This window comes from Natator depressus, chromosome 17, assembly GCF_965152275.1.
Source record: "Natator depressus isolate rNatDep1 chromosome 17, rNatDep2.hap1, whole genome shotgun sequence".
NCBI lineage: Eukaryota > Metazoa > Chordata > Testudines > Cheloniidae > Natator > Natator depressus.
This window is the reverse complement of record NC_134250.1, coordinates 16,739,136-16,764,962: the sequence shown is the minus strand read 5'-3', so window position 1 is coordinate 16,764,962 and position 25,827 is coordinate 16,739,136. Positions and strand designations below refer to the sequence as shown.

Below are 25,827 nucleotides of genomic sequence, written 5' to 3'. Positions count from 1 at the left end.
GCTCCATTGTTCTCTTTCTAAATAACTTCACCTTGAAGCCACTTAGTTATCAGGAGTAACCAGAATGTGCTGGATCGTCTGAGTGTTTGGATGTGGCTGCTGGGACCCCGTGACTGTCTCTGTTAGTCAGACTAATAGCTCTCATGGTTGCTTCATCTGTCCAGAGTTCTGTCTCTGGGGAAGCCTTGAAGAGTTGTATTTTTCCCCCTCTCGTGCTGGCCTCCCACACCTCCCTTCACACTAAGGTCCAGTAATCAGCTCTCTGGTGGGCAGACAGCTACGATTTCTTAAAGTGAGGAGGTGCGTAGGCGTGGAAAGCTTGCAAAGTGCTTTCAGTATCTCACAGTGCTGTGATATTTCCCATACACATGGCTTGAGTAAAGCTCACCTCTCCTTAATGGTGGCTGTACTTCAGAGATGGGCAAAATGATCCCAGTGTGGTGTGTGTGTGTGTGTGTGTGTAGTTAAGCATTTGGGGCTCCTTCAGGATGAAAGGGGATTATATATAAACGAGGCTCAACCCAGATAAGGTTGTGACAAAGCTGGTTGAATGGGGGAACAAGCTAGAACACCTGGAGGAGCAAACTTCAGCTCTATTGATTCGAGGATTGTTTGCCTGCCTTTTATTGCTTAGCTTAGCACCCAAGAAGGCTTTGCTGGATCACATCTACTTCTGGAGGCTCAGGTAGCACAGGGGCCACAAATTCTTTTTATAATCTGTGCCTGGCCCTGAGGCTGTGGACTGCTCTTCTGATATGAGGCTCAAACTATTTTTGACTTGGCAGAAAATTAATGGCTATTTTCAGAGGTGATGGCAGTCTGGAGCTGGTGTAAATTGCACATCAGTAAGTCTGTGTGAATTAAATGCTGAGGGAAGAAGAGCTTGGAGCAGGAAGAGCAACCAACAGAGGGCTGTGAGATAAAGCAAGGTGTCTTGTATCTTCCAGCCTCCAGCACCTTCCTGTTGGTTGGTTCAGTGCTTAAATGCTCTTATGGTATAGTAGGGCAGATGCTATAAAAATATCTAAGACAGAATCAACCCAGCTTCTTCTCCCTCTGCAGGTAAATTATACAGACTTACTGTTAGGTACCTTTGTTGTGTGCATCCACTCTGAATTTGGCCCTGAAAAAAGGGAAGAAACAACCCCCCGTGGAACAAAATATTAGCCAAAGCAAAAATCCGTCTGAGAGTTCAGTGCTTCATAAAATCATGTCTTTGAAACATGCCTGGCTTACTTCAAGTCCTTTTAGTTCAAGGAGAGATAAAAGAGACACAGAAAATTACTCAGTGTAAAAAAATAAAACTGAGGTTCCTTGGAAGCAAAGAAAAATCTCAAGCCCTCTACAGCATTCTGGCGTCTGTTGCCTCATAAAATGTATACCTAATAATGTGTGTTAGGTGCTATTGAGTAAAATAAATCCTGAGATTTAAAAGCAGAAACAAGCAAAATTAAAAGCACTAGGCCATCTTTTTGTAGGTCTAAAGGGGACTGGATGTTTTTGCTGAAGTCTCATTGAATTGATGGAATGGTTGTATACCATTGTATACAAGCTGAAGTCTGTTTCAGAGGGCAGGCAAAATAGATTCCCAATGCAGTTTTGTATCTAGAGTCTGGGAGCTGTGGCTGTGCTGTACCTGGTCCCCGGACTAACATTAGATCCTTGTCAGTTTGCACAGCTGTTAAATGGATTTGTGCTAAAAGTAATTCAGGTGCTGATGGACAAGGGCTGTAAGTTGGCTCAGCAGTATTTTGGTAGCCACAGCTTGGTGTTAGAGCAGGGGTGGGCAAACTTTTTGGCCCAAGGGCCACATCTGGGTTTGGAAATTGTATGGCGGGCCATGAATGCTCACAAATTTGGGGGCTGGGGTGCAAGCTCTGGGGTGAGGCTGGGGATGAGGGGTTGGGGGTGCAGGAGGGTGCTCCGGGCTGGGACCGAGGGGTTCAGAGGGTGGGAGGGGGCAGAGGAGCAGGCTCCGGGTAGTGCTTACCTCAAGCAGCTCCCAGAAACAGTGGCATGTCCCCCCTCCGGCTCCTACACGGAGGTGTGGCCCGGTGGCTCTGCGCGCTGCCCTGTCCGCAGGTGCCACCCCTGTAGCTCCCATTGGCTGCGGTTCCCAGCCAATGGGAGCTGCGGGGGCAGTGCTTGGGGTGGGGGCAGCATGCGGAGCCCCCTGGCTGCCCCTATGCATAGGAACTGGAGGAGGGACATGCTGCTGCTTCCGGGAGCTATGCAGAGTGGGGCAAGGTCTCGACCCCGCTCCCTGGCTGGAGCGCCGGAGCAGGGCAAGCCCTGGATCCCGCTTCCCGGTGGGAGTATGAGGGCTGGATTAAAACGTTTGGAGGGCCAGATGTGGCCCCCAGGCCGTAGTTTGCCCACCCATGAGTTAGAGCCTTGCAGGGATGAGCCTATGATATGAAATGTCCGTTTAGTCTTAACTGCTCAGGGGAAAAGTAAAATCTACTACTCACCTTACCCACCCTATAGAAAGAGATACATGTGTAAGAGTCCTGTACAAATGCTTTCTGCTGGGAAGAGATGGTTTCTTTCCTCCAGAGGGGAACTTTCTGGTAGCTGTCATGGATACGTTGGTTCATCTACAATTAATACCCCAAACTCTCTCAAATTCAACCCTGGCCTGTTGAGCTGGAGCTCGGCCAGATAGCTCTCTCTTCACTTTCCTGGCTGCCTCTTGACGACTTGGTTCCCGCTAGGACTAGACCCAGAGGTGCCAAAATCAGAGCCTGTCTTGCATATTTTTACAGCAAGTGTGAGAATTCCTGAAGGAACCGGAGAATGCCATTTTCTTCAGTTCCTCTCTCCCACTGCTACACCTTCTATCCTCTTACCTTTTTTAAAAGGTGGGGGAAGACAGGGAAAGAGGCTCACATTTACTTCTGTCGCTTCTAGGCACAGAAGTTTGGCTGGGGTCAGCTCAATCTCGGACTGGCTCTGGCCAGAATATCACAAGCTAAGCGGTGCTTGAGAGGTTTGCACAAATAAGGGTGGCTGAGCTTTGAGTAACTAGCATGATTATACGTCCCGTTTTGACCAGGACAGTTCCTTCTTTAAGCCCTGTCCCAGCCGTCCTGACTTTTCCCCCCCAAAACGAGGCATTTGTCCCATTTGCTTTTGTTGACTGTGTCAGTTGACTTTATCCTCTTTCGTCAAAAAAGTGGGGGGCGGGGCGGGAGAGGGGCAAGCGAGCAGTGACAGCCTCATGTGGGAGGGAGAGGACCAGGCAGGGCTGGAGCAAGCAATGACAGCCTTGTGCAGTGACAGCCTCACCCAAGGCTCAGGGCGGGCTTGGGCAAGCAGCAACCACAGCCCCGCAGGGGGAGAGGGCTCAAGCCAGACCTGCGCAGAGTCATGGTCACCCTGACTTTGGGCCCTTACTCCAGTGAACCTCTCAACTTTTGCTAGGTGGGGGAAAGATGCAAGAGTTACCACAGGGATGAAGTGGTTCGAGTTGACTGAAGCAGGAGGGCTCTGCCGATCTCTGAGTCATACAGGTGTCTCTCACCCATCCTGTGCTCCTTTTCTACCCCTTACTGGCCCCAGGGCCCTTCCTCAGTGGTTACAGTAGATGGAAAGGGGAGGGGGAGCTCTCTCAGCACCAATCGAGGAGGAGAGGGAGCTGTGCGGGAGCACTGTTTACCCAAGTTGGGGAGAAGGAGGGCAGCCCCCCCTTTGCTTTTAGCAAGGGAGGAGTTGTGTTCTCGCCTCACCTTACCCCCTGTCCGTGCATTCAGGAGCGTGTGATGCATTCAAAGACGTGACAGCTGGTGATGAAGGTGTCTCAAGTGCAGCTGTAGCGCCAAAGCCCCGAATTTCCACCTCATGTGACAGAAGAGTTCATTGGAAGGTGAGCTCACTTCTGCTACAAAAAATAAAGGAGACAAAATTATCAAAAAGGATGTCCCTGTCAACTGTTCTCAAGTAACAGTTCCCATATCTGCTGGTTCTCCTCTCCCCGCTGGGGGTCTGGAGCACTATGAGAGCCTGACTGCCTGCTCAGAATATCAGCTCCCTGGCTGGTAGGGGCAGAACGACACCATGTCCTACTGAAACCTTTAAAATAACTCTGAATGGATTTTACTGCATGCACAATACTGTTCTGTTCGTAGCAGTGCATCTGCTGCTCTCTGTTCTTGGGTTCATTAGCTAGTCTAATGTCCTGAGATGCAGAAACTAACGCTGTGGATGCTGAAATCAGAGGAGATGTCTCTATCGTTCAGAATCACTGTAAGCATAACTCATGCACGCTGCCGCAAAGGCTTTCATGTTCCCTGCCAGCTCATGGTAATGAAGACAGCAGCCAGCACTGAGACATCAGGATTGCTAATCGGAGCTCAGGCATCCTTCTGGGTGAGCCTGACAGAACACTGTGCTAGAGGAGACTTGCGCACGCCCTGGGCTGGATCCTTTTTCTGGCAAACTCTCGTTAACTTCAACAGGCCTGCATGAGGGCTGAGTAAAAACGGAGTAGGGACCTGAGGAGGTGGCTCTGTGCATCTGTGCGCGTGCGCATGCATTCCCCCTCTCTGTTTAGGAAGATGTTGGATGTTTAGGCTATTGAAAAATGTTTGGCACACGTAAAGGACATCGCCATGAAGTCTACACATTGTTGGCCTGATCCAGCTACCATGGAAGTCAGTGAGACTTCTTCTACTGTCTTTATGGGAGTTGTAGGATCAGAACCTGTCTCTTTAAATGGACATGGTTATATATGATTATTGTTCATTTATTATTTGTATCTTGGTAGCAGCTAGAGGCTCCAACTGAAATTGTGGGATCCTGTTGTGCTAGGCAATGTACGTACATAACAGGAAGACAGACCCTGCCCTGAAGAGCTTTGCAGTCTTAAGTATCTTTGTCCCATTCTGAGAATAAATAAATCCCTGTGCATGTCCCTGTATGTGTTTCTATTAGTTGGGAAAGCTTGCCAGTCAGCTTCAATTACAGAGAGGGTGACTGACATTTCAAGGAGCAAAAATCATCCCTTCTCAGCTTTTAAGCTGTCTGGTGGGGAAAGACCTTGATTGAGCTATTCAGTGAGGAAGCTCAGTGGGTGTGTGTGGGTGTGTTTGTGTTTAATTCATTGCCAACCAGGATACATTTTTAAAGCGGTCTCTATTTTTGTGAGACCCGTAACATCAGTGTTTTGTTTGTCCTGCTGCAGCTGTTGTGGATTCTCAGAGCTGAGCTTGATGGTGCACAACCCGAGATGTCATATTGTGTAGGGTGCTGGCGTGTCTGTCAGTCCTATCTCCTTGAATGTTTACTAAGTGCTAGGGAGTGCTTCATAAATAATTTTTATCATTGTTCATTTCAGCCCTGTTCAAAAAGTTAAGGGGCTGTATGGAGGGAGGGGGAAATGTTCCTTAAATTAAACAGGACTGAATTGGCAAGGACAGAAATACTTGTAAGCTTCTAAATGCATGTTACAGGGGAGAGTGAGTACATATAAAATGCCCATAAACCTCATGTGGTCCTTTTAACGATGGTGATAAGACAGCTGCATGCCTTCCCAGTATGCAGCATTTCATTACTGATGGCATTGCGTGCTACGTTTCAACACTGTGGAAGCCTGCCTTGGCAGTTTGCTAGACTGCGATGGCCTTGCAGTCCCATGTGATCCTGTTCCTAAACTTTCTGGAGAATTAAACGTGATTTGGTGGAGTGTACAATGTTTCTCACCGTATGAGTGTTATACCAATAAAATAAAAACCAGCAGGATCTTATTAAAGGGGATAAGACAAAATGTCACATTTATTGTGAATACAGAAAGAATCGTAGTAGGCAGTCAGTTATAGCTATAACATTTCATTCAGTTTCACATTCATTCACACGTTCGTTCATACACACGCACAGGTTCTGCAGCTGCTGTATAGTTACCAGTCCTGAATGTAGTGTGAGTTCGTGGCTTGGGTCCGTAGCTTGTGGCGGCTAACTGGCCAGGAAAGCCAGGCATAAGGAAGAGCTGGGTCTCTGTTGGGCATGCACCGATGCCCTTCCATGTTGGCAGCAGAATGTTACCCTCCAAAGTCTTCCATCTCACCCATCCTTTTTGTAGGGTTGAGTTTGAATCCAGAGTCTATAGGTCTTGCTGTGTCACGCTGCCTCTGGGTCCGGTGTGATTGATCACCCGTCAATTGCAGACATGACTTTCAGCCTAAGACCTGGCTTTGATGTTTCTTCAATTGTACTTTTGTTCTTTTCTTTTGAGGGTGGACTCCTCTTACTTTGTCAGGGCTGTTGTCTGCATCTTCAGCCATTGGGTGTTTACACTTTATTTCATCAGGACAGGCTGGGGCTGGAGGTTGATTCCATCATCCATACATACCTCATTCACACATCTAAACTAAACTGATAAGATTACAGCAAGGTTTTGCAAAAATGAAGGTTGCAGCAAGCTTTTACAAAATGAAGTGAGCATTTTAAAATGGAGTTTGGGACAAGTTAAAATGGAGTTTGAGTTACAATATGGACAAGTGTAAGGAATGGCAAACAGTGAACAGAAGTTACAATATAGACAAGTATAATGAATGACAAACAGTGAGCAGAAGTTACAATGTTGAAACAGTGTAAGTTTCAGCGATTTAAGCAGCAATTGGATTGAAAGTGAAACTCAATTAGCCAGTTATTGGGGTAACTAGTTTTATGAATGAATGTTGTTTCATTCATAAAACTTTGCTTATGAAGTTATATTAATAAAGTGAACAATTAAAAACAATTTCATTGATCAGTTCTACATGAGCCCATCTGTCCAGTCATGTAACCTGTTCGCTATTAGCATGTCCTATAAAGCTTCAGGAGAAGGCATTAAACTTCAGTAGTTGTGGTCCTAGGTTGAGAAGATAAAGTGAAGGTGAAAGGCAGTTGTCTGAGGTGGGGATAAGAGCAGGTGGGTTCTTAACTGCAGGAGGCCAGGACTAGGTTGGGAAAGGCGTTTACTACAGGTATCCTATGAAATAAAACGATGATACAACAGTGATATCATGCCATCTCAGTGTTTGTGTCTTTATTGTGAAATAAGGTTACTCATGTATTGTTGCATTGCCATGAAGCATAAAAAAAAGTTAGGCCTCTTTAATTGTCAATCAAGTTGGTAGGATAAGCCCATGAAAAATTGTGACGATCTGATAGAAGGTAAATATGTGGGTGCTATTCCCTGGCTTGCACTCTGTGTTCCATTGTATTTAGACCTGGGAGTTAGTCTGGTGCTCGATTGTCTTCAGGTTATCCAGATATAGGTCTTGAAGAGTGATCCCTTTGAAGAGGGGTTGTAAGCCAATGTATCCTTGCTTTGCGAGTAGAAGAGGTCATTTATGGTTGGTGTTCTCCAGGTCTCACTCTTGGAAGGGCTTCAGGACAGCTTGATTAATAATCTTTCACAGAGAGAAAGAAAACTGAAATAATTACCTCGGCCCAGTGGTGAGCGTGTTAGAAGACCTAGGGCTGAGTCTACTCTTGGCAGAAGGTGAATAAATAAATCTCTGTGCATGTCCCTGTATGTGTTTCTATTAGTTGCCTATTAGTTGGGAAAGCTTGCCAGTCAGCTTCAATTACAGAAAGGGTGACTGACATTTCAAGGAGCAAAAATTTGCCAGTGTGAGTGTCAAGTAATATTTCTATTGCAAGACAGCACAGTCAAATGAGAGGTACTTCAGTTACCAAACTGAATTGCTGCCTTTGCCTATACTGAGGCTGTCATTTGGACCCTCTATTTAAATTACTTAATCAGGTGATGGTGGGGAGTGGGCTTAGAGTTTTGCTTTTTTTACCTGAAAATATCTGAAATGTGAAGGCAGAGTCTCCAAGGCTCCAGACAGGTTAGAAATGGGGGCAGATTGAGGTCTTCTGCATTAAAACCAAGACCTTCAACAGTGGGTGCCTGAAGTCAGGCTTCTAAGGCTGAGACTTTCAAATCTGAATGGAAATTGGACATCCCTTAAGGAGCTTTGAAAATCTCAGTCCTAAATCTGTGTTCAGATATTGAAATAGGTGCCTGGTTTTTGTAAATGATGAGCACCCAGCAGCTCCTGTTTGAGTTTGAATAGACTCGTAAGAGCTATGGGATGCACAGTACTCTTTGGGGTTTTTTTTGTTTGTTTGTTTTTGTTATTCTTGGGGTTTTTTTGAAGATCCGAATGCTTAATTAGGTGCCTAAATAGAGACTTAGAGCCATACCTGTAGACACCCATTTGTAAAACATCTTGGTCTAAGGGTGCAAGTAATGAGGATGGAACTTCCCACCAAGCTCCCTTCACTGGATAGGTTTCTGTACTAACTAGTGGTGTAAATCTGACAAAGTTAGAGGGGATTTTAATCAGGCAGAATCTCAAGCAGATCGCAAGTACATTTCCAAATAAAACACTCCGTATTCAATCAAGTGTGACTGAACAAGTCACCAGGGAGAGCTAAAGCTATTAACAAATACTAGGAACAATTAGAGCAGAGGCTAGTGGGCTTAGCATCGTCTCCCTCCCTCACTGTTATATTTAAATATAATTTCTTCCTTTTCTCCTTGCTGAAATCCTTCCTCTCCTAGTGGGATACTGATAGCAGCCAAACTCCTCCGAGGTGGGCGTGTTCTAGAGACAGGTGCGTGATACTGAGAGCTTCTGGGATACTTAAAGCAGTCGAAATCGGTTAAAACTGAGGTGTTGATTTTAGCTTATTGAGACTAGAAAAATCAGCCACCGTTTATATTAAGGGTAGTTTCTAAAGGCTTAATAAATCAATAGACACTTGAATAAATGATTAAACAATTGTTAGAGGCTGACAGGTCAGTAATCTAGAACAGGTACTACTCATGTCTGTAACATGCGTATAACATTTAGTAGTCATTTGTTAACCCTTTAGAAAAATGCTCTTAAATATAAAGTGTGACTGAAATAATCTTAGAGCAGGAATAAATTACTGTATGTAAAAGCTGAGCCTGGGGGAGATTTGAAAGGGCTTCACCTGCTGGAAAGCAGTGTTTCAGAGAGGGCTTTCTGTGCCACTGGCCAATCTGAGGCACATGGCTCTTCAGAAACACTCAAGCTGCTGGAGTGAGCAGGATTGAGACTGAAGAGGGGAGCGCAGAGCTGTATGCCTCATTAATTAGCATGCTGAGGATCACACTGAAGCACAGACCTCTTTAGATACCCGTACTCCAGCCTGGCTCCTTTTTTAGCCTGTGCGTAAGGGTGTGCAAGGGGCTTAAGATTTATTATCACTCTGTGTGCTGAGCTTAATCGTAATGGCCCCACTTGTGCACCCTGCTGTTGTCTGTCCCCCCAACTCCCCACACACACTTACTTGCAGAATTAAGCTTCACAGACTCTTGAAGCTGCAGGCGCTCTTTGCAAAATCAAACACAAGTTTCCTGCTTATTTTACCAGCTGCTCGTTGAGGGCTTGTCCACACACAGACTTGGGAACTGAAGTAACTGAATCAGTTTTAATCTACACCCTTTAGTTATTTCAATGCAGTCTGTGTGTAGACACTCTAATTTGGGAATAAACGTGTCCTCTTGATGCAATAGTGAAATAAGAGTGTCCACACACAGGCATGTATTGAAATCACTAAAAGTATGGACTAAAACTAATGCTCAGTTTCTCCAGTTCCAGCGTAGATGAGCCTGAAGAGAGAAGGAAGAGGACATGTCAAGTGTGTGTGTTGAGGGGGAGCAGGAAGAATGAGACCTGAGACTGAGGGCTAGATAGTTCACCTCCCTGAGAGACAGTAGTAAGGTTGACAGAAGAATTCTTCCATCACCCCAGCACTGTCTACACTGGGAGTTAGGTCGGCTTACCTGTGTAGCTCATGGTGTGGGTTTTTTATACTTCTGAGCAACATAGCTGGGTTGACCTCATTTTCTGGTGTAGACCAGGCCATAGTCACAGATGGAGGTGAAGAGCCATGAAGAAGGTGGGGAAGGACAAGTAGCTTGAGCTTGATGTGAAAGGTGAGAGAGGCCAGCGAGGAGGAGACAGCAGTACTTGAGACCAGAGATGACCCAAGGTGTGGAAAAAGATTTTTTCAGTAGAGGCTGAAGGCTGGACTGCACTGCAGAATTAGGTAGAGTCAAACCGAACCCAAGCCCTGGTGGGGACAGTGCTAGGTCAACAGAAGATTTGCTCCATCGACCTAGCTACCAACTCTCAGGCCCTTCTGTCGCTGTCGTGTCTGTTCTGCAGTGGCACAGGTGCAGCGCAGTTAGCGTTCTGCATGCCCTGAGGGTATGTCTGGGCTACGGAGACCATCACCATAATTATGCCGGCATAGCCCTGAAGTGTAGACACAATCTACATTGACAGAAGGGGTTTTTTTTGTCAGTGTAGGAACAATACCTTCCTGAACCAAGTGAGCTATGTTGCCAAAAGCACTCTTCCATTGACCTTGCTGAGTCTACATGGAGGGTTGTATCGGCCTAACTAGGTTGGTCAGTGCTATGGTTTTTTTGTGCCCTGGCCGACATAGCTAGGCTGATGTAACTTTTCTGGGCAGACTATGTCTCAAAGGAAAGGTCAGATTTTGGAGAAACTGAAACTAGGATTTAGTGACAGCCTGGATGGGGTGAGAAGGGTATGGTGAGGGAGGGAGGATGAGGAGCGCTGAAAACTACTTAATAAACCTAAGCTTGGAAGGAATGGAGTTTTATCAGTACATTGGTTGATTTCACCAAACCCACACAAACTGACCCAAAAAACAGTTCCTTTCGTAATCATTGAAATGTACAGAAAGGCAAAGTAAGAAAAATGCTGCTTCAGAACTTCTTAGTTTCATGTGAAGATATTTACTGTGTATATTTTGATATGTGATGTTGGCAATTTGTGTTTTAATAGCTATAAAGCTTTAAATTTTTGAATCTCAATATCAGCTGTCATTAATTGATTGTTCGACCCCCCCAAAAAAAAAATTTCCCACAAATGTGAAAATTTAAATCCATAAAAAAAGTAAAAATGCTTAAAAGTAAACATTGATATTATCTGTTGAAATTATTTCAAAAAAATTGAATTTTGCCAAGCCTAAATATACCAGATGGGAACAGAACTGGCAGCTGCAGTGAAAGCTTCCCCTAGGCCACTCTGCGAATGTGACTCATGTCTGATGAGAGCTGATTTGTAGGGGGGAGAGGGTTGTTTATAAGTGCATCTGCCAAGCAAGTGCCCATCACCCAAGCCTCTATGTGCCCTTGCAAGTCTAAGACAAAGAAGTGAATGCTGGTAAATTCATAGCTTTGCATCAGTGCTGATAACTCATAGCGCGCGCGCGCGCGCGCGCGCGCGCGCGCACACACACACACACACACACACACACACACACACACACACACACACACACACACACACACACACACACACACACACACACACACACACACACACGTCTTGTAACTTTGCATGCCTTACCAGCCTTGCAAGAATAAAGGTCTCACTCTGGCTTCCACCCACCTATTACTCCTTGCAGGGTGAACTCCAACAGCCCTTCTGCTCCTGAGACTTTGCCCTTATGGTTTGTCACACTTGAAGGAATGAAACCTGCCCCAGTTATCAGTTCAGGGGGATACACTCCATACAGTTTGCACAATAGAGGCAAGCTAGTGGTAAAAAATAAACAAAAAGCTTATTTAATTGAAAAATCATAGATTCAAAGATGAAATACTAAGGAAAAGCAAATATGTACAAGTTACACAGAAGATAAACGTGAAGACACATCCTCAGGCTTTATACTTCTTTATTTATTAAATTCCCTTTTCTAATACAAGTTACCTGTTGCGTCTGAACAAGTTCCTAGCATGCCCTCAGTCCTAGAGGGGAGCCAGTTTTTCATGGACAGCACCCTGCTTATATGCTGGCCCTCAGTTTCTGGCTTATCTTCCTGGCTCATTCAGACTTCGGCATCTGTGCTAGCACTCCCAACAAGGGGCTAGGTGCCTCTTGTTGAGGTGGTTTGTATGGCATGGACATGTCTTCTTGAGGAGCTAGACAAAGATCTCCCAGTTCATAGATCCTGAAATGGCCATCAGATGATATTAAAATTCAGTCTCTATCGGCCTGACCTGTACATGTTCTACAGAAGACCCCGTTCTCCTGGATTGTTCACAGAGCAACTTTCATCTTCACTAAATATCTTCCCCTCTTCATCTCCCCCAAAATGTTTTCTTTTTTAAATTAATTTGACAATGCATGAAATTGTAGGGTAGAGCACCCTTGTGGGCAGGTGTATAATAAAGTTGAGGCATGTATCATTGCCATTCCAAATCTAGATATGGATCCAGAATGTTCTGGGATGTTTGGATCCCGGATTTTTGTTTTATCCATTATTCAGTTATGGATTTCCAACACCTATAAAAGTTTTTGCGAGGTTCAGATCAGGAGTTTATCATTAGGGCCATCTCTTCCACCATAAGCAACGACTGTCACCCCACCATGTCTCCAAAAATAACTTACAGCTGTCTCAGTATCTACTCATCTTTCTCAAAGGGAGGATGTCCCTGTGCAGTTTGGAAACCCTCAGGTTCTTAAACATGATTCCGTCTTTGCAGGGGAGTTTAAAGAAATATGTCACCTGAGTTTGTCATGCTGTGTCATTGCTCACTTCTCCTAGGGAGTGTCTATTTATGAGCTCAAATTTGAACTGTGATTTCAGAGCTGCCAGTCCTATTAGTCACAGTACTGGTACTGGAGAAGCACGTTGCTATTCTGGCTTGTATTATGATTTTGGAACGCCTTTGCATACCTACGGCAGAAGGTGTGGTGTGTCAGCTTCAATCATTAGAACCTGACACAGTGCTGATCTGTTTGGGAAAGCTATTAATGGAACACAGCAGAAAGTGTTATTCATCTGGTCAGAAAATATGGGTCCCGTCTGACTCCTCATGCTGAATTATGCCTCATGTCTATAATCATAATGCCATGTTAGCAACTCTCAGCAGTCCACACCCTGATTAAATGGAGCTGAGCCTCCTTTAAGGAAATTAAATATGGGATCTTTAGGAGGTCAACTCTGTGTGTTTGTCAGATAGAAGAATATGTTCACGTGTTGCAATTGATGTAGCTATACTGTTGCAATCCTGTATTGTGGACAAGGTTGCACCAGTGCAAAACATGGATTGCACACCTGCAGTGCATCTATACTAGGGATTTTCACTGGTGCAGCCACTCCAATGTAGTCAGTGCTTAAAGTGTGCTAGGTTATGGGCCCAGCAAATAAAATTTCTCAAGCTCTGGCCAGGTTGCTGAGGGGCGCACATTTCAGCTCTGGCTGCTTTCCCCACTACCCCACCTCCTGGGGCAGAGCAATCAATCAGAGCTGCTGCAGAAGTAGGCCGTGTTCTCCCCTCCTTCAGTCCCACCCCTACTGGGGACAGAACAGGCAGGGTGAAGAGGCCTAGGAGCTGCAGGAGGAACTGAGATGAGCCTGGGGTGCAGAATTGATGTGGTGATTAGGGGGAGAGGCCGTTGTGATGTCACTTCCATTTCTTTAGGAAATAATAGACACCCCCCCCGCGCGCGCACACATGCTTTTTTCAGACCACTTTAAGCACTGAATATAGTTAGACCAGCGCAAATTTCCCTAATCTGGACAAGCCAATATTTCCTTTTTATTATGGGATGCTTTACAGCTACTTCATATTCAGATGCTTAATGACCAGGCTTACGGATCACATGGCTCTCTAGACACGGCTGGTTCTTCAGCGTTTTATGCATACTTTGGCAGATTATAGGTTTATCAGTGGCAACTAATCTTGTAGAGAACCGTGGCCTAATTCCTTTTGTTAACTTATTTAAAGAGAAAGAGGTAAGCACTATTAGACCTATTAAAACCTACATTACTCACTCAGTGGTCTGTGCCACTGGGCTAAATGTGTAATTAGGGGCTTCGTTCAAACATGATAAAAGGCAGTCACATGTACAGCTTGGTCAAAGGATGTCCTGGCCCACTGAATTCTGATGTGATGTGTGAGATCAGGAATAGAAACAGTATGAAGATGTTAATGTAAACCTCTTGTGTGTGTGCTACAGAAAATTGCAATGCCTTGGTGCCTTTTAAATACTGTAGAGTCCAATAATGAAGCCCTTACTGTTTTTTGCGGTGTGTGTTGTGCCTGTTTAAGAACCGAGTAAGGATTCAATTTGGTCTCTAGTTTTCAACAGGATTGTAGGGTTTGGCAGAATGGATCAGTCCAGGGACCTCTTAGCCCAGTGTCCCCTCTCCGTCAGCCCAGCTGAAGGTGCAAGAAACCCAGTAGTGGGCAGTTACGGGATAGCCTACCCCCAGAGAAAATTACTTGCCAGCCCCTCTTAGTGGTTGGCTTATGTCCTGAATCATAAAGATTTATACATCTTCTAAAACTCCTTTTTTTTTTTTTAGTTATGACTATGTACAACCCTGTATTTCCAGCAATGGGATGTGTGGACAAAGCAGTAAAGCCCTGGGAACTTGGAGAAAGGCCACATTTTCCCTTAAAGAGACTGGAAGAGAAGAGCCAGGTCCACAGTTCCTGCCTTGCTGCCATCCACTCCACTGCCCCCTCCGTGTGGTACGCCCTGTGGTGACATGGCTTTCAGGGGAGTGTCCAACAAGAGTGGCAGAGGCACCATATCTCTACCAGCCTTCATCCTTTCTCCACCATGTCAGCTTGTGGTGCACCTGAACCCTACCTTGCTGACGTCCCTTTGTGGTATAGAAAAGCTGAGCAGGGGGAATTCTAGGGGATTAGGCCTTGCAGATTGGCTGCTCCCTCTCCTGCTGTCTGTACCCCCACTTTGGTGCTTCTAGCGCCTTGGCTGGAATTGTGCTGGTCTGTCTAGGGCTTGAGAGTGCAGCAGATGGAGGGATGTGGATTTGCACACTGCATTCACTTCTGGGGGATACATCCTCAGGTGCCGGGGAGGTCATTGGCAGACATGATGGGAAGCAATGGCAAACCCATACTCCCGAGTGTGATCATTAACCTTTATTGAAAATGAAGTGTTTGCTTTGTCCGTTCTTAAGTGTCCAAAAATTCCATCAAGTTGTCTGTCATCACTGACCCAGGGAAAAAAGCACCAAAACCTTGAGGTTTCTGGTCTTAATTTGTATGCATGTAAAATATGCTTAGGTGCTGAAAGCTGACTCAGGCTTTTAGAATCCCCCAGCACAGTTAGAAGCGTTTGCACAGGGGAACAAATTATGGAAGAACTACGCAGTAATGTTTGAAGGAATAAACTTCTTTAATACATACCAATCCTTATTTGGGAAAGGGTAAAATTTGATTAACAATTCCCACTCTGCTACTCATGCTGTTCTCAGAGGCAGTTTGGTCCAGAGCAGACAAGGTGGCCAGGGTATGTGTCTCACTGTTCTTCCCAGGCCTCAGGGTGTGACAAAAAGGAAAAGCAACAGAAAGAAAGGGACTCAACCTAATGGAAACTATCCTGCCCACCCATGGGGAAGAGACATGCAGGTCTGAGATCAGAATAGATGATCACGTGGTCCTTTCTGGCCTTTAGAACTATGAATGTACGTGTATGGTACGTCTCTTTATATATATTACATCTGTGGACGTCCTATTGGTTCACTACATGACTGTGGCCTCAGCATGTTATAGCATAAGAGTTTGGGGGTGATTGTTTTTGTCTGGGTTTTTTTTGTCTGTGTGGACAGAAGAAAATGTCTGCTTCCTTGCGAGATGGCCATACTTTACCCATGGCACCTAGTGAGCTCTTTCTTTTCACATTGACAAGAAAAGTGTTAATACGATGGTCCAGTGTGTTTTAAACTTGGAAGATTAGGCTATGGTTCATACAGCGAAATGACTTATTGAGTAATTGTATCACTTAGGTACTTAGATGATAGGTGCTATCAAAATACCTTGGAGAAATCTCTCCGTAATATAAATCAGGTTTAATCCGGGGGTTGAGTCCTTAGGATATGACTGTAAATAATGCCCTAATCTGATTTTATGTTTTTATATCTTCTGCCTAGCTGCCACATCTGATTAGGTGCTTTTGTCCATTGCCTTGAAGATGCCTTCTGTGAAATGCAGCACTGGTTACATCTTTATATGCTGCTTTTCTCTTATGCGAGTCTTATGTTGATCACCATCTAGAGTCAGAAACTCATCACTCAGGCCTGGTCTGCACCTAAAATTTTGGTCAACCTAGTTACATCGTTTCAGATTGTGGAAAATTTTGCATCTTGTGCAACGTAGTTAATTGACTTAACCCCCACTGCAGACGCAGTTAGGTTGATGGAAGAATTCCCTTCCGTCAGTGTAGGAAGCATCTGCGTTACAGTGGCACAGCTATGCTGTTGTAGTGTAGACACATCTTCAGACTCTCAAAGCATGAGAGAGTGTGTGGCAGAAATACTGGAAAGGGGATTTGGCTCTCTGTGTGAGAATGAGCCCTGATGTGGATAGGCTACCAGGGGTTGCAGGTGTTTTCAGTGCACTAGGACAGCCAACGTTATCAATATTGGTGGAGCTGAACTGGTGTTAACAACAGGGAGAAAGCTTTGCACGAGGTTTGTAGGCAAGATTTGAGAGGTCACCATTGCTGTAGCAATGGTCAGAGTAAACCCCATGCAGAATGGTTATTGAGAATTGTACTTGTTGCTGTATCTCTCTGGTGGTATTTTCATATAGATAAAGTTTTAGAAAGGTCCTATATGTCAGCAAGATTGCCACTTTCCTGTCATGGTTGACATTTCATATTTACCGGTTATTGGTCTGGAACGGAGCCTCCTTAACCCCATCTCCATCGCATGTTGGGATCCGTATCTGAACCATGGTTGGTTTTGATTTTGCAACACCAGAAACCAGCGGATGAACGTGTGCAAACCAAAACCAGCCTCCAGTTTTGCCCAGTTCTAATTCTGCCTCACTAATGCATTCAGCATGTATATGAATAATGCTGTTTATCCCAACCACATTGGCTACCAGTGTGCCAGTCACAGGCAGTATATCTCCGCAGCATTCCTGAATGGTTTGGCATTGGGCAATGGACATAATTTAACTGGTTTGAGTCATGATATTGCCCTTTCTGCAGGCACCCACGTGCATCTGTTCAGTATGACAGGGCTAGAGGAGACATTTAATTATACCTGTAATTGCAAACACCCAGCAAGTTATAATTACGTTCAGAAAATGCGTACCAAGGTGGAACTGGCATCCAAATAAGCGGTTGATGATGGCTGTGCACAGCACTGCTAGTGTGTTTAGAGGAAGCACGGAAGTTGTCTACCAGCAGGTGTATATATGGTAAAGCAGGTGCTTCAGCGCCCATCTTCTCAGCTCATCTCAGCAAGGACTTTGCATGGTTAGAGTAGGGAACCTGAGACCTGAGAAACCTGAGTTCCAATCCCAGCACTACTTTAGACTTGTGTGACCTAGGGCAAATTGCCCTCTCGCTGACTCAGTTTCCCCTTTGTAAAAGGGGATCAATAATACATACTCACCTTTGCATTTGAGGGACGAGTGTAATCCATATGGCTCCAACTCTCCCAAGTGACCTACTGGATAACAAAAGTGACAGTATATGGGGACCTGTAAGGGTTAGATATTTAAAATTTGGCTTTCCCCAGCCCTTTTCTTTGTCCTTAGTCTGCAGCTGCCATTAATTGTTGTTGTATTTCTGCACCTGGAGTTATTTCTGAGTGCAGCTCATGTTGCTTTGATGTCTAAGTATTGATTGTGCTAGTGCATCAGGTAGTTAGACATCAAAGTGGCATAAACTATGCTTGCAAACAGTTGAAGCCAGAAAGCTGCAAGCGTACAGAGGAGCTTGCTTGAAAATCGGGCGCTTACAGTGTTTTATACAATGTCAGATGTGAGGGGAGCCACCATCAGGAAATACCTTCTCTTAGTTCCGTGACATCTGTAGAAAATTCCTTTTCCTCTTCCATGTTGGCTTGTATTAGATTTCAGTTTGTTGCATCTCACGTTTTTCTAACATATTCTGGTCTGTATTCAGTCTGCTCACTTCCACTGCTTGCAGAGAGTGCACTTGTTTCCAAGTGATTTCTGTTGCCGGCTTTACGTTTGTGCAATGGGTATAATTGCATAGGATGTCCCTGAATCCGCTGTTGTTACTGATAAGCAGCACACTGACTGCAGACCAATGCTCCCTGGGCAAAGTTAGTCCAGGTCTACACTACAGACCTATATCAGTATAACTAAGTCACTCGGGGGTGTGAAAAATCCACACCCTTGAGCGATGTGGTTATGCTGATCTAACCCCCAGTATAGACAGTGCTATGTCAATGGGGGAGCTCCTCCTGTCCACATAGCTACCGCATTTCTGGGAGGTGGATTATCTATGCCGAGAGGAGAAGCTCTTCCATACTTTTTGAAGAGTCTTAAAAATTGCACCAGGATTGACTTTTCAGCCCAGTGCTCTGTGTCAACTTGGATACAGAGGATTTATACTCATCATTTAAGACCTCCAAATAGGAGAGTCGTCATCAGCTCAGCTCCCCGCAAACCTTCTGTAGGGTTGCTCTGTCTACACCCATAAACCTCCTATGGTTGAGCCTCCCCCTGAGAGTGAAATGAGAATCTCCTGCTTCCCATTCTTTAACCATATTAGCTGCCAATGGACCCTTCATAGCCAGAAGGTTTGGAACATCTTCTGGAATGCCAATTAGGGCAAGGGTTTATTATTACAGTTATTTTTTAAAATATGTGTAAACCACTACAGAAATATGGCACTGACATTTTCCCTGGGAACAGAAACACAAGGAGCAGTGGTAAGAGTGACAGTGGGATGAGGGAGGTAAGTGTTATTCACTGATCACATGGGCTTGCATTTCCCTGTGGACTGTTTCATTATGAACCATTTTGAAGACTGATTCATTTTTTCTTATTACTTCCCTCAGTATTTCTGGCTCCTCGTCCTTTCACGAGGTTTGGTCGGCATCGGTGAAGCCAGTTATTCCACCATCGCTCCCACCATCATAGGAGACCTTTTCACCAAAAACACCAGAACCCTCATGCTGTCTGTCTTCTACTTTGCAATCCCTCTTGGCAGGTAACCAGTCCACTGCTGTTCTCTTGAATTACCATACATCCGAAGCGGCTGACAAGAAAGACACATTTTCTTAGATTTGAATTGTTTTGTAAGGGAAAAGTTTGCAGACTGATGGCTAGAGTAGGGGCTGCTTAGAAGAAAGAGGTGCTGGTACCTGTGTTGCCACTGATTCATGTGCACGTTCGTTTAAGACCCTTGCATGGAATAAAGGTGAGGTATTACTAATTAACAGAGCTGGATGAAAACAGAAAATAACTATTCAGCATATACGTTTTTGGAATAACAGCAATGTTACTTGTATAACTGATGAATAATATTATACCAGTTCTCTTAGTTGCTGTTTATATTCATTTGAGATATGGGCCTTTTTGAGTCAAGTACCTCCAAGTTACCATATACTCTAGAAGAGTCATTAGGTTAAGGTACTAAGGGCTAAATGGTCAAAACTGTGCACGTGTAATTGCAGGCACATCTCCCTAAGGCATGTGAATATTGGAGAGTGCAGGTCAGAGGCACAATTTAGCTCTTGAAATTTTGGCCTTTCCAAAGTATTCTGTAGCTTACATTCAAACTCCGACCTACTTGAATCTGCAAAATTTGGCTGAGACGCTCTAGGGGACCCAGTGGTTAAAACCACAGTAGCTAGTCTTTGTTAGTACTCCCACCATTGCAGCGACCACTGTGGGAAATTACTTTTAAAAGTCTAATGTAGGCAAGGCTGAGGAGAGCTGCTGTAAGGAGCATTCACGCTTCAATTTACGCAGAGTCGTCTAGGACCATACAGCCCATAGTCTCCTGATGAATGTAACAGACAGACTCAGTCTTTGAGTAATTATTTCCCCTGGCACTTTCTTTCAATTGAGTTCCCTTATCAGCCCAGTGCAGTATCTGATTGCTGGGACTAGAGAGATCCTGTATGTTTTACAATGGTTGACCCTGCATTGTGAGGTTGTAGAGAGGGTGGGCTCAGACAATGTGGATCCAGATTCCCAGAAGCAGATGACTTCCTCTGAAGAAGTGGCACAGTAAGTTCATTTCCAGAAAGGGAAAACCTGGACAGCAGTTAACTCCACCATTGCAGTGAAAAACATCTGGATTAGGGTGGCGATACGCCAGCTAGAACTTACTGTAGTAACCTTGAAACAAAGATTGAAACATTCTTTTGCTCTTCAGGAAGAAGAAATGGCTGGTCCTTAACTGATGGAAATAACTTTTTCCTAAACAGCCCTCAGAAACTGAACACTTACGTAGAGAATTGAGCTGAGCAGTGGTTGGCAGCAAATCAATTCCTTCCAAAGACAAACATGCTTGATAATGGCAAATGGCTAGAAATGGGCCCCAGTTGCTCCATCTGGCTCTGGACCTGATTTTTTCCAAAGTCTAATGGAGTTTGGATCTGTGGTTTGGTTTTGGAGCCATATCTGTGAATGGCTCAGTACCCGAATGGTATTGATGGTAACTCAGGTGCCTTCATGGCTTAGAAAGCTGTACAATAAATGTGTCTGGCAACAGCCAGCCGCCCTGGAACAGCTCTGGCAGCTTTTACCCAAAGCAGCCTTTGCGCTGAATGCTGGCATTTCCGAAAGATGGATTTCGTGCCTGTTCGTTTGTTATAGGGAAGCATCACTGCAGTTCACCAGCTGGACCACTCAACTAGAGCTGCCTTTTATTACCTGATCATAATTCTGTGGTACCTGGCTGAAAGTCTGCTGGTTTCTCTAGTCTCCTGACAGGTTTATGATGTTCGCCTATCAGCCCTATGTGTTGGTTCTTCTAAGATTTTTGGTATGAACTTATAAAAAACAGTCTCTTGATACACATTTGGGAACAACTGCTGTTAAATTAACAGATGGCATTTAAATGGTTTGGTGCAGTATAAACTTGATGGCACTTCTTATTAATTCTAGGTCTGGGCCCAAAAACACAGGTGCTAAGCTTATTACAGTGATTGGTGTGATGTAGGAATCTGAATGGGACAGTCTTTGGATCCTAGGGCTTTGTTTCAACCCCTTATAGGGCAAAGGGCCTGCAGTGAAGTTCAGATCAGTAGCTAAATTTCCATCAAACTAGAGGATATTTGGTCCCATCATGCTGTTAGAAGTTACATGTTCTCCACTTTTTCTGCTTTTAGTGATGCTTACTGTTGTCTCTGCAGGAAAAGGGAACTTGCAGACTCAGCAGGTGACCATGACTGTTTGTCTGCATTTCACGTTCTTTGAGAACAGCTACACCGATAGCACATTATTAAAACTGGCTCCCTTCTTTGTACTTTTTGCAGTGGTTTGGGATACATCACTGGATCAAGCGTGAAGCAAGTAGCAGGAGACTGGCATTGGGCATTGCGGGTAAGCACCTGTCTCATATTCAATAAGTCTGTTAAAATATCCCTCATGAACTCACACACACACACGTTAGAGCTGGCCAGAAAACAGGGTGTAGCTTTCATGAAAACTTTCTGAAAATTTCCAGCTCTTCAGCTGGTCAAAAATTTTGAAATATAAAATTTCGTTGTCATTTTTCATCAACATTTTGCCAACAAATGGACAGAATTTTTGCAGTTTTTCAGGTGGGTGAAATTTCCATCATCTTTTCCCCCAGCAAAATTGAAAATTTCCAACATACTCCAATAAGCTGGCACTTGTCATTGTCACAGTCTTTATCCCATTTCAAAAGAGGATGGTGCTACCTCACCAAGTTTTATTCTGCTTTACATAATCCGTGGGCAGCACCATCTTCTGACTGAACAGTATTTAACAGGTTGAGGTTGAGGGCAGAAGAGGACTTCTAGGCAGGGCAGGATTAAAAAACTGGAGCACTGGAAAGATATGTGTACAGATATTAAGCATGTAGCAGATTAAACGTATGCAGCTCCTGGACAAAAAGGGAAAGGTGTTTATTGTTGGTTCTTTGTTCTTGTTTCCCTGCCTGGGAGTAGCATATTTCCAATCACTTCATTATCAGTTAACCGTGGTTTCTTGATGGGCTGGGGAATAGGAGGAACCTTAAATCAACTCTGTAGCCTTTCAGTCCCCTGCTGTCAAGAAACTCCTGCTTTGAGGAAAAAACACTTTGTTCCAGTTTCCGCTTGTTTTTCTGCCCAGAGACACTCAGTTTCCTTCTATTTTAACCTCTAGGGACCTTGATAAATGTGTTGAAAAGATAATAAACCACACACACACAAACACATACACACACAGCGATGTCTTGAAATTGCTGGCAGGAAATGGCCCAGCAAACCTGCTTTCTGGCCTTTGACAGTCTGGCCAGCACGGGGTTGAGTGAGATGCTCTCTCAGGGCTGGCAGTTCCTGAAGGCAATTAATTGCATGAAGCTCGTGCCAATGCAGTTTATAACAGCAGGTGCTGAAATACATGGATTCCCTACCTCAAACAAACGGCTTTTTTTGGCGGCTGGAAATGAGAAGCGAAGCCAGTAAAGTCACCGGGAATAGTCCATCAGCAGCCAGCTGAGTGGGGAGCAGATTCCAACCAGGAACCTAGAATGAAAAGAATTAAGTGTAATGCCTTGAAGTTTCAGACCAGAAAATTGGCCATCTTACCTAAAGGCAGGAATACTTTGAGTGAAGCTGACTTCTGAGCAGAGGAGCAGCACTAGGCCTTAGCCCCCTACTCAACCCATTGTGCTTAAATGAGACTGATGTGTTACATAGGATCATGCTGGCCTAGTGCATCAAAATGAAAGGCACCCTAAGGCCATAGTTCTCAACCTTTTGGGGCTCAGGACCCAGGATATAGCTTTAGTGCCAGATACATCCGGCTTAGGAAATATTTCATACCCACGATATATAGTATACACATTAACACAATAAATGCTAAAAAAGTACACTTATGCATACTATAGTGGCGGCTCCTGGCTGGGCGCAGCTCCCCGCTCCAGGTGTTGCAACCTCTGGGGTCACAGCACTGCTCAGATTTGGGCCAGCCCCCTTAACAGGGGGCTAGCCAGGCCAAATCTATGCGAGTGGTGTTGTGACTTGGTGCATGGTATCAAAACATCACTCACTCAAATTTAGCTTAGCCAGCCCCCTATCATCATGACAGAGGGGTGGCTGGGCCAACCCTGAGTGGCACTACAACCGTGTGGACCAGGTCGCAAGGCCCAGAGTGGGGTGCCGAGCCCAGTCAGTCCTGAGGGACTGAGGCCACCACTGCAGGGTGATTGTGAGATGGGCTCTGTCTGCAGCCCTCCCCAGGGCCGCCCAAGTGACTCCTTGACACATTCCGGAGACCTAATTTTGGGTTGTGACCCACAGGCTGAGAAACCTTGCTGTAAAGGCCTAACGGTATTATTTGATGCAGGAAGTTGCCATTAGCTCCCTTCTCTTCAAGTGAGATCTCCACCTTTGTTTCTGGCAAGAGTCTTTCTGGGCTCCTGTGCTTGTAGATCCCAGGCTCCCTGTGCATCAATCTCTCCATTGTGTTCTATGCAAACATCACAACAAATTGCCAGTGATAACCTGACTGTACAAAACATATGAAAACTATCAGGAGACGTTGGTCTGTCTTTTGGTCTTATCTACATGGGGACACTTACGAAAGTTAATCCAAATTTACTAAAGGTATGAATTTAAAATGCATTAGTTAAACGTCATTAACTCACAAATTAATTAAACTGAATCGAATAAAGACTACTTGAATTCTGAATAGGAGAGGAGTTTCATGTGGTTTAATTCATCCACTTTCAATTCACATCTTAAATTAATTCAGATTAATTTTCTTGAGTGTCCTCATATAGACAAGCCCTAAATCTAGTAGCGTCAAGCCCTAAATTTAGTAGCATCGTGAGTGTAATTGCTTATTTCCTAGGTGTGTTGCTTTACTGTGTCACCTCTTGTGATCTCACCAGATCTCCTAATCTAGGCAGGGTCACGTTGGTCAGTACTTGGATGAGAGACCCCAGAAGAAGAACCAGAGTGTTTGTAGAGGTGCTTCGTAGGTGGCAGTCTTCCCTCTGGTTCAGTAATAATTCCAGTGCCCCAGTAGAGTGCCAGAGGATGCTGTGTTGCTGGAGGAGCTGGTCTTTCAGATAAATAAAACAGAAGTCAGGAAAACTTGGAGTCCTTTAGGATTCCATGGCACTTTTCACCAGAGTTAGGGGCATTGTGAACTGGCCAAATTTCAGCGAAGTTACTTGCCTTCTTCCAGCCATAAGTTCCTCCTGTCATTTCAAGCTGAATGAGGTATTTTCCTTAGTTTCCTGTCTTGAAATCATAGAATACCAGGGTTGGAAGGGACCGCAGGAGTTCATCTAGTCCAACCCCCTGCTCAAAGCAGGACCAATCCCCAATTTTTGCCCCAGATCCCAAATGGCCCCCTCAAGGATTGAACTCACAACCCCGTGTTTAGCAGTCCAATTCTCAAACCACTGAGCTATCCCTCCCCCCATGTTTTAGGTTTCCTCTTTGCAACCAAACTGGGACCTGCCTTCTGTTGGGCCTGCAGTTTTGCATTGCATGTGTAGGTTAGGTATTCTGAGGCACCAGTACTCAGACTGGAGCCTACAGTTCCTTTGGCTGGCACAGAATTTGTATGTAAAAATTGCACCTATCAAAAGGGAGGCCTCAGCCTTATTGATAACGTCCCCCTTTAGGGAACGTCTGCCCAGCAGTGAACCTCCCCACGCAGGTCAACAGACTTGGTCTAGCGGGGTTTGCGCTAGCACTCTACAAATAGCGGTGTAGACAGCACTCTGGAGTTGTGGCTCCGGCTGGAGCTTGGGCTCTGAAGCCCACCCCCATCCCCAGGCGTCCGAGCCTGAGCCATAACTTCAAAGTGCTGCGTACGCAGCTATGTCGCCAGCGCTAGCGCACACCCTGCGAGCACAAGTCCGTCGGCCCGCACTGGGTGGCTCGCTGCTGCAGGCTGGGTAGATGTACCCGTTGCGTTCTAGTGCCCTGTTGAACAGCGATGTGTTGCACCCTGGTGATGACTGAATCTCAGTAGTAGACAGGTGGTTCGGTTTTATAGCTTGTGAAGCCTTCTGGGATCCTTTGGATGATGCAAATCTTCTCTAGTCATTGGAGTAGTGGACTGGAAGTCAGGAGACCTAATCCTCGTGTGCCTCAGTGTCCTCTTCTGTTTTCCCCCCTCTCCATCTTGAATGCCCTATGCAGGGAGCAGTCAGGAACTGGCTGAAAATGGAAAGCCAGAGGTGGGCAAGGGGCACGTGCACACAGGGGAAAGTACGGGAAAGGTCAGAAAGTGACTCCCAACATTGAGAAAACCTTTCCCCTTCCTGGCATACCACCCCAGATACCCTTCAAATACTTCTAGAAATTAGCCAATCCCCTAGCCCACCTGGGAGTAAGCTGGCTTCCGAAGGGTTAAATGTCACAGAAGATGAGCTGGGTACAGCAGTAACACAGAATGCAACCACCTTAATCACAAGCATCTCCAAAGCTGAGCTACAAGAGTAAGTAAGAGTCTCGACAGAGAGGAGCAGATGCGGCAGTGGGTACATACAGATTCGGACCAGATGTAAAGAATCTGGCCACTGAAATGAAACTAATGCAGTCTGTTTCTTTTTGACTAGCCATGGTAACCACTGCCAACTTCCTGTGCTGATTCCCAGGTCCTCTTTTCCAGGTATCTCCACTCCTAGGCATGATAACGGGGACACTCATCTTGATATTTGTACCTGCTGCTAAAAGAGGCAACGTGGAACAGCTGGGGGGACAGCTGAAGGCTCGGACTTCATGGCTAAGAGACATGAAGGCACTGATCAGAAAGTAAGAGAGATCTGCTAAAATGCGCTTGGCCTTCAACTCTCAGCCTGGGAGCAAGCTAGCTTTTGCCGG

At 45.2% G+C, this 25,827-nt stretch overlaps 1 protein-coding gene across 3 annotated transcripts in view; it reads left to right on the top strand.

Moving 5' to 3' along the window:
* SPNS2 (SPNS lysolipid transporter 2, sphingosine-1-phosphate) overlaps positions 1-25,827 on the top strand; it is a 172,548-nt gene that overhangs the window by 88,403 nt on the left and 58,318 nt on the right. For all 3 annotated transcript variants that reach the window (XR_012642213.1, XM_074974558.1, XM_074974557.1), the window contains exons 4-6: positions 18,859-19,010; positions 21,289-21,355; positions 25,616-25,758. Coding sequence is in view for 2 of the 3 variants with exons in the window: in XM_074974558.1 (XP_074830659.1) it covers positions 18,859-19,010; positions 21,289-21,355; positions 25,616-25,758 (362 nt within the window). In the remaining variant the exon portion in view is untranslated. The remainder of the gene's footprint in view (positions 1-18,858; positions 19,011-21,288; positions 21,356-25,615; positions 25,759-25,827) is intronic.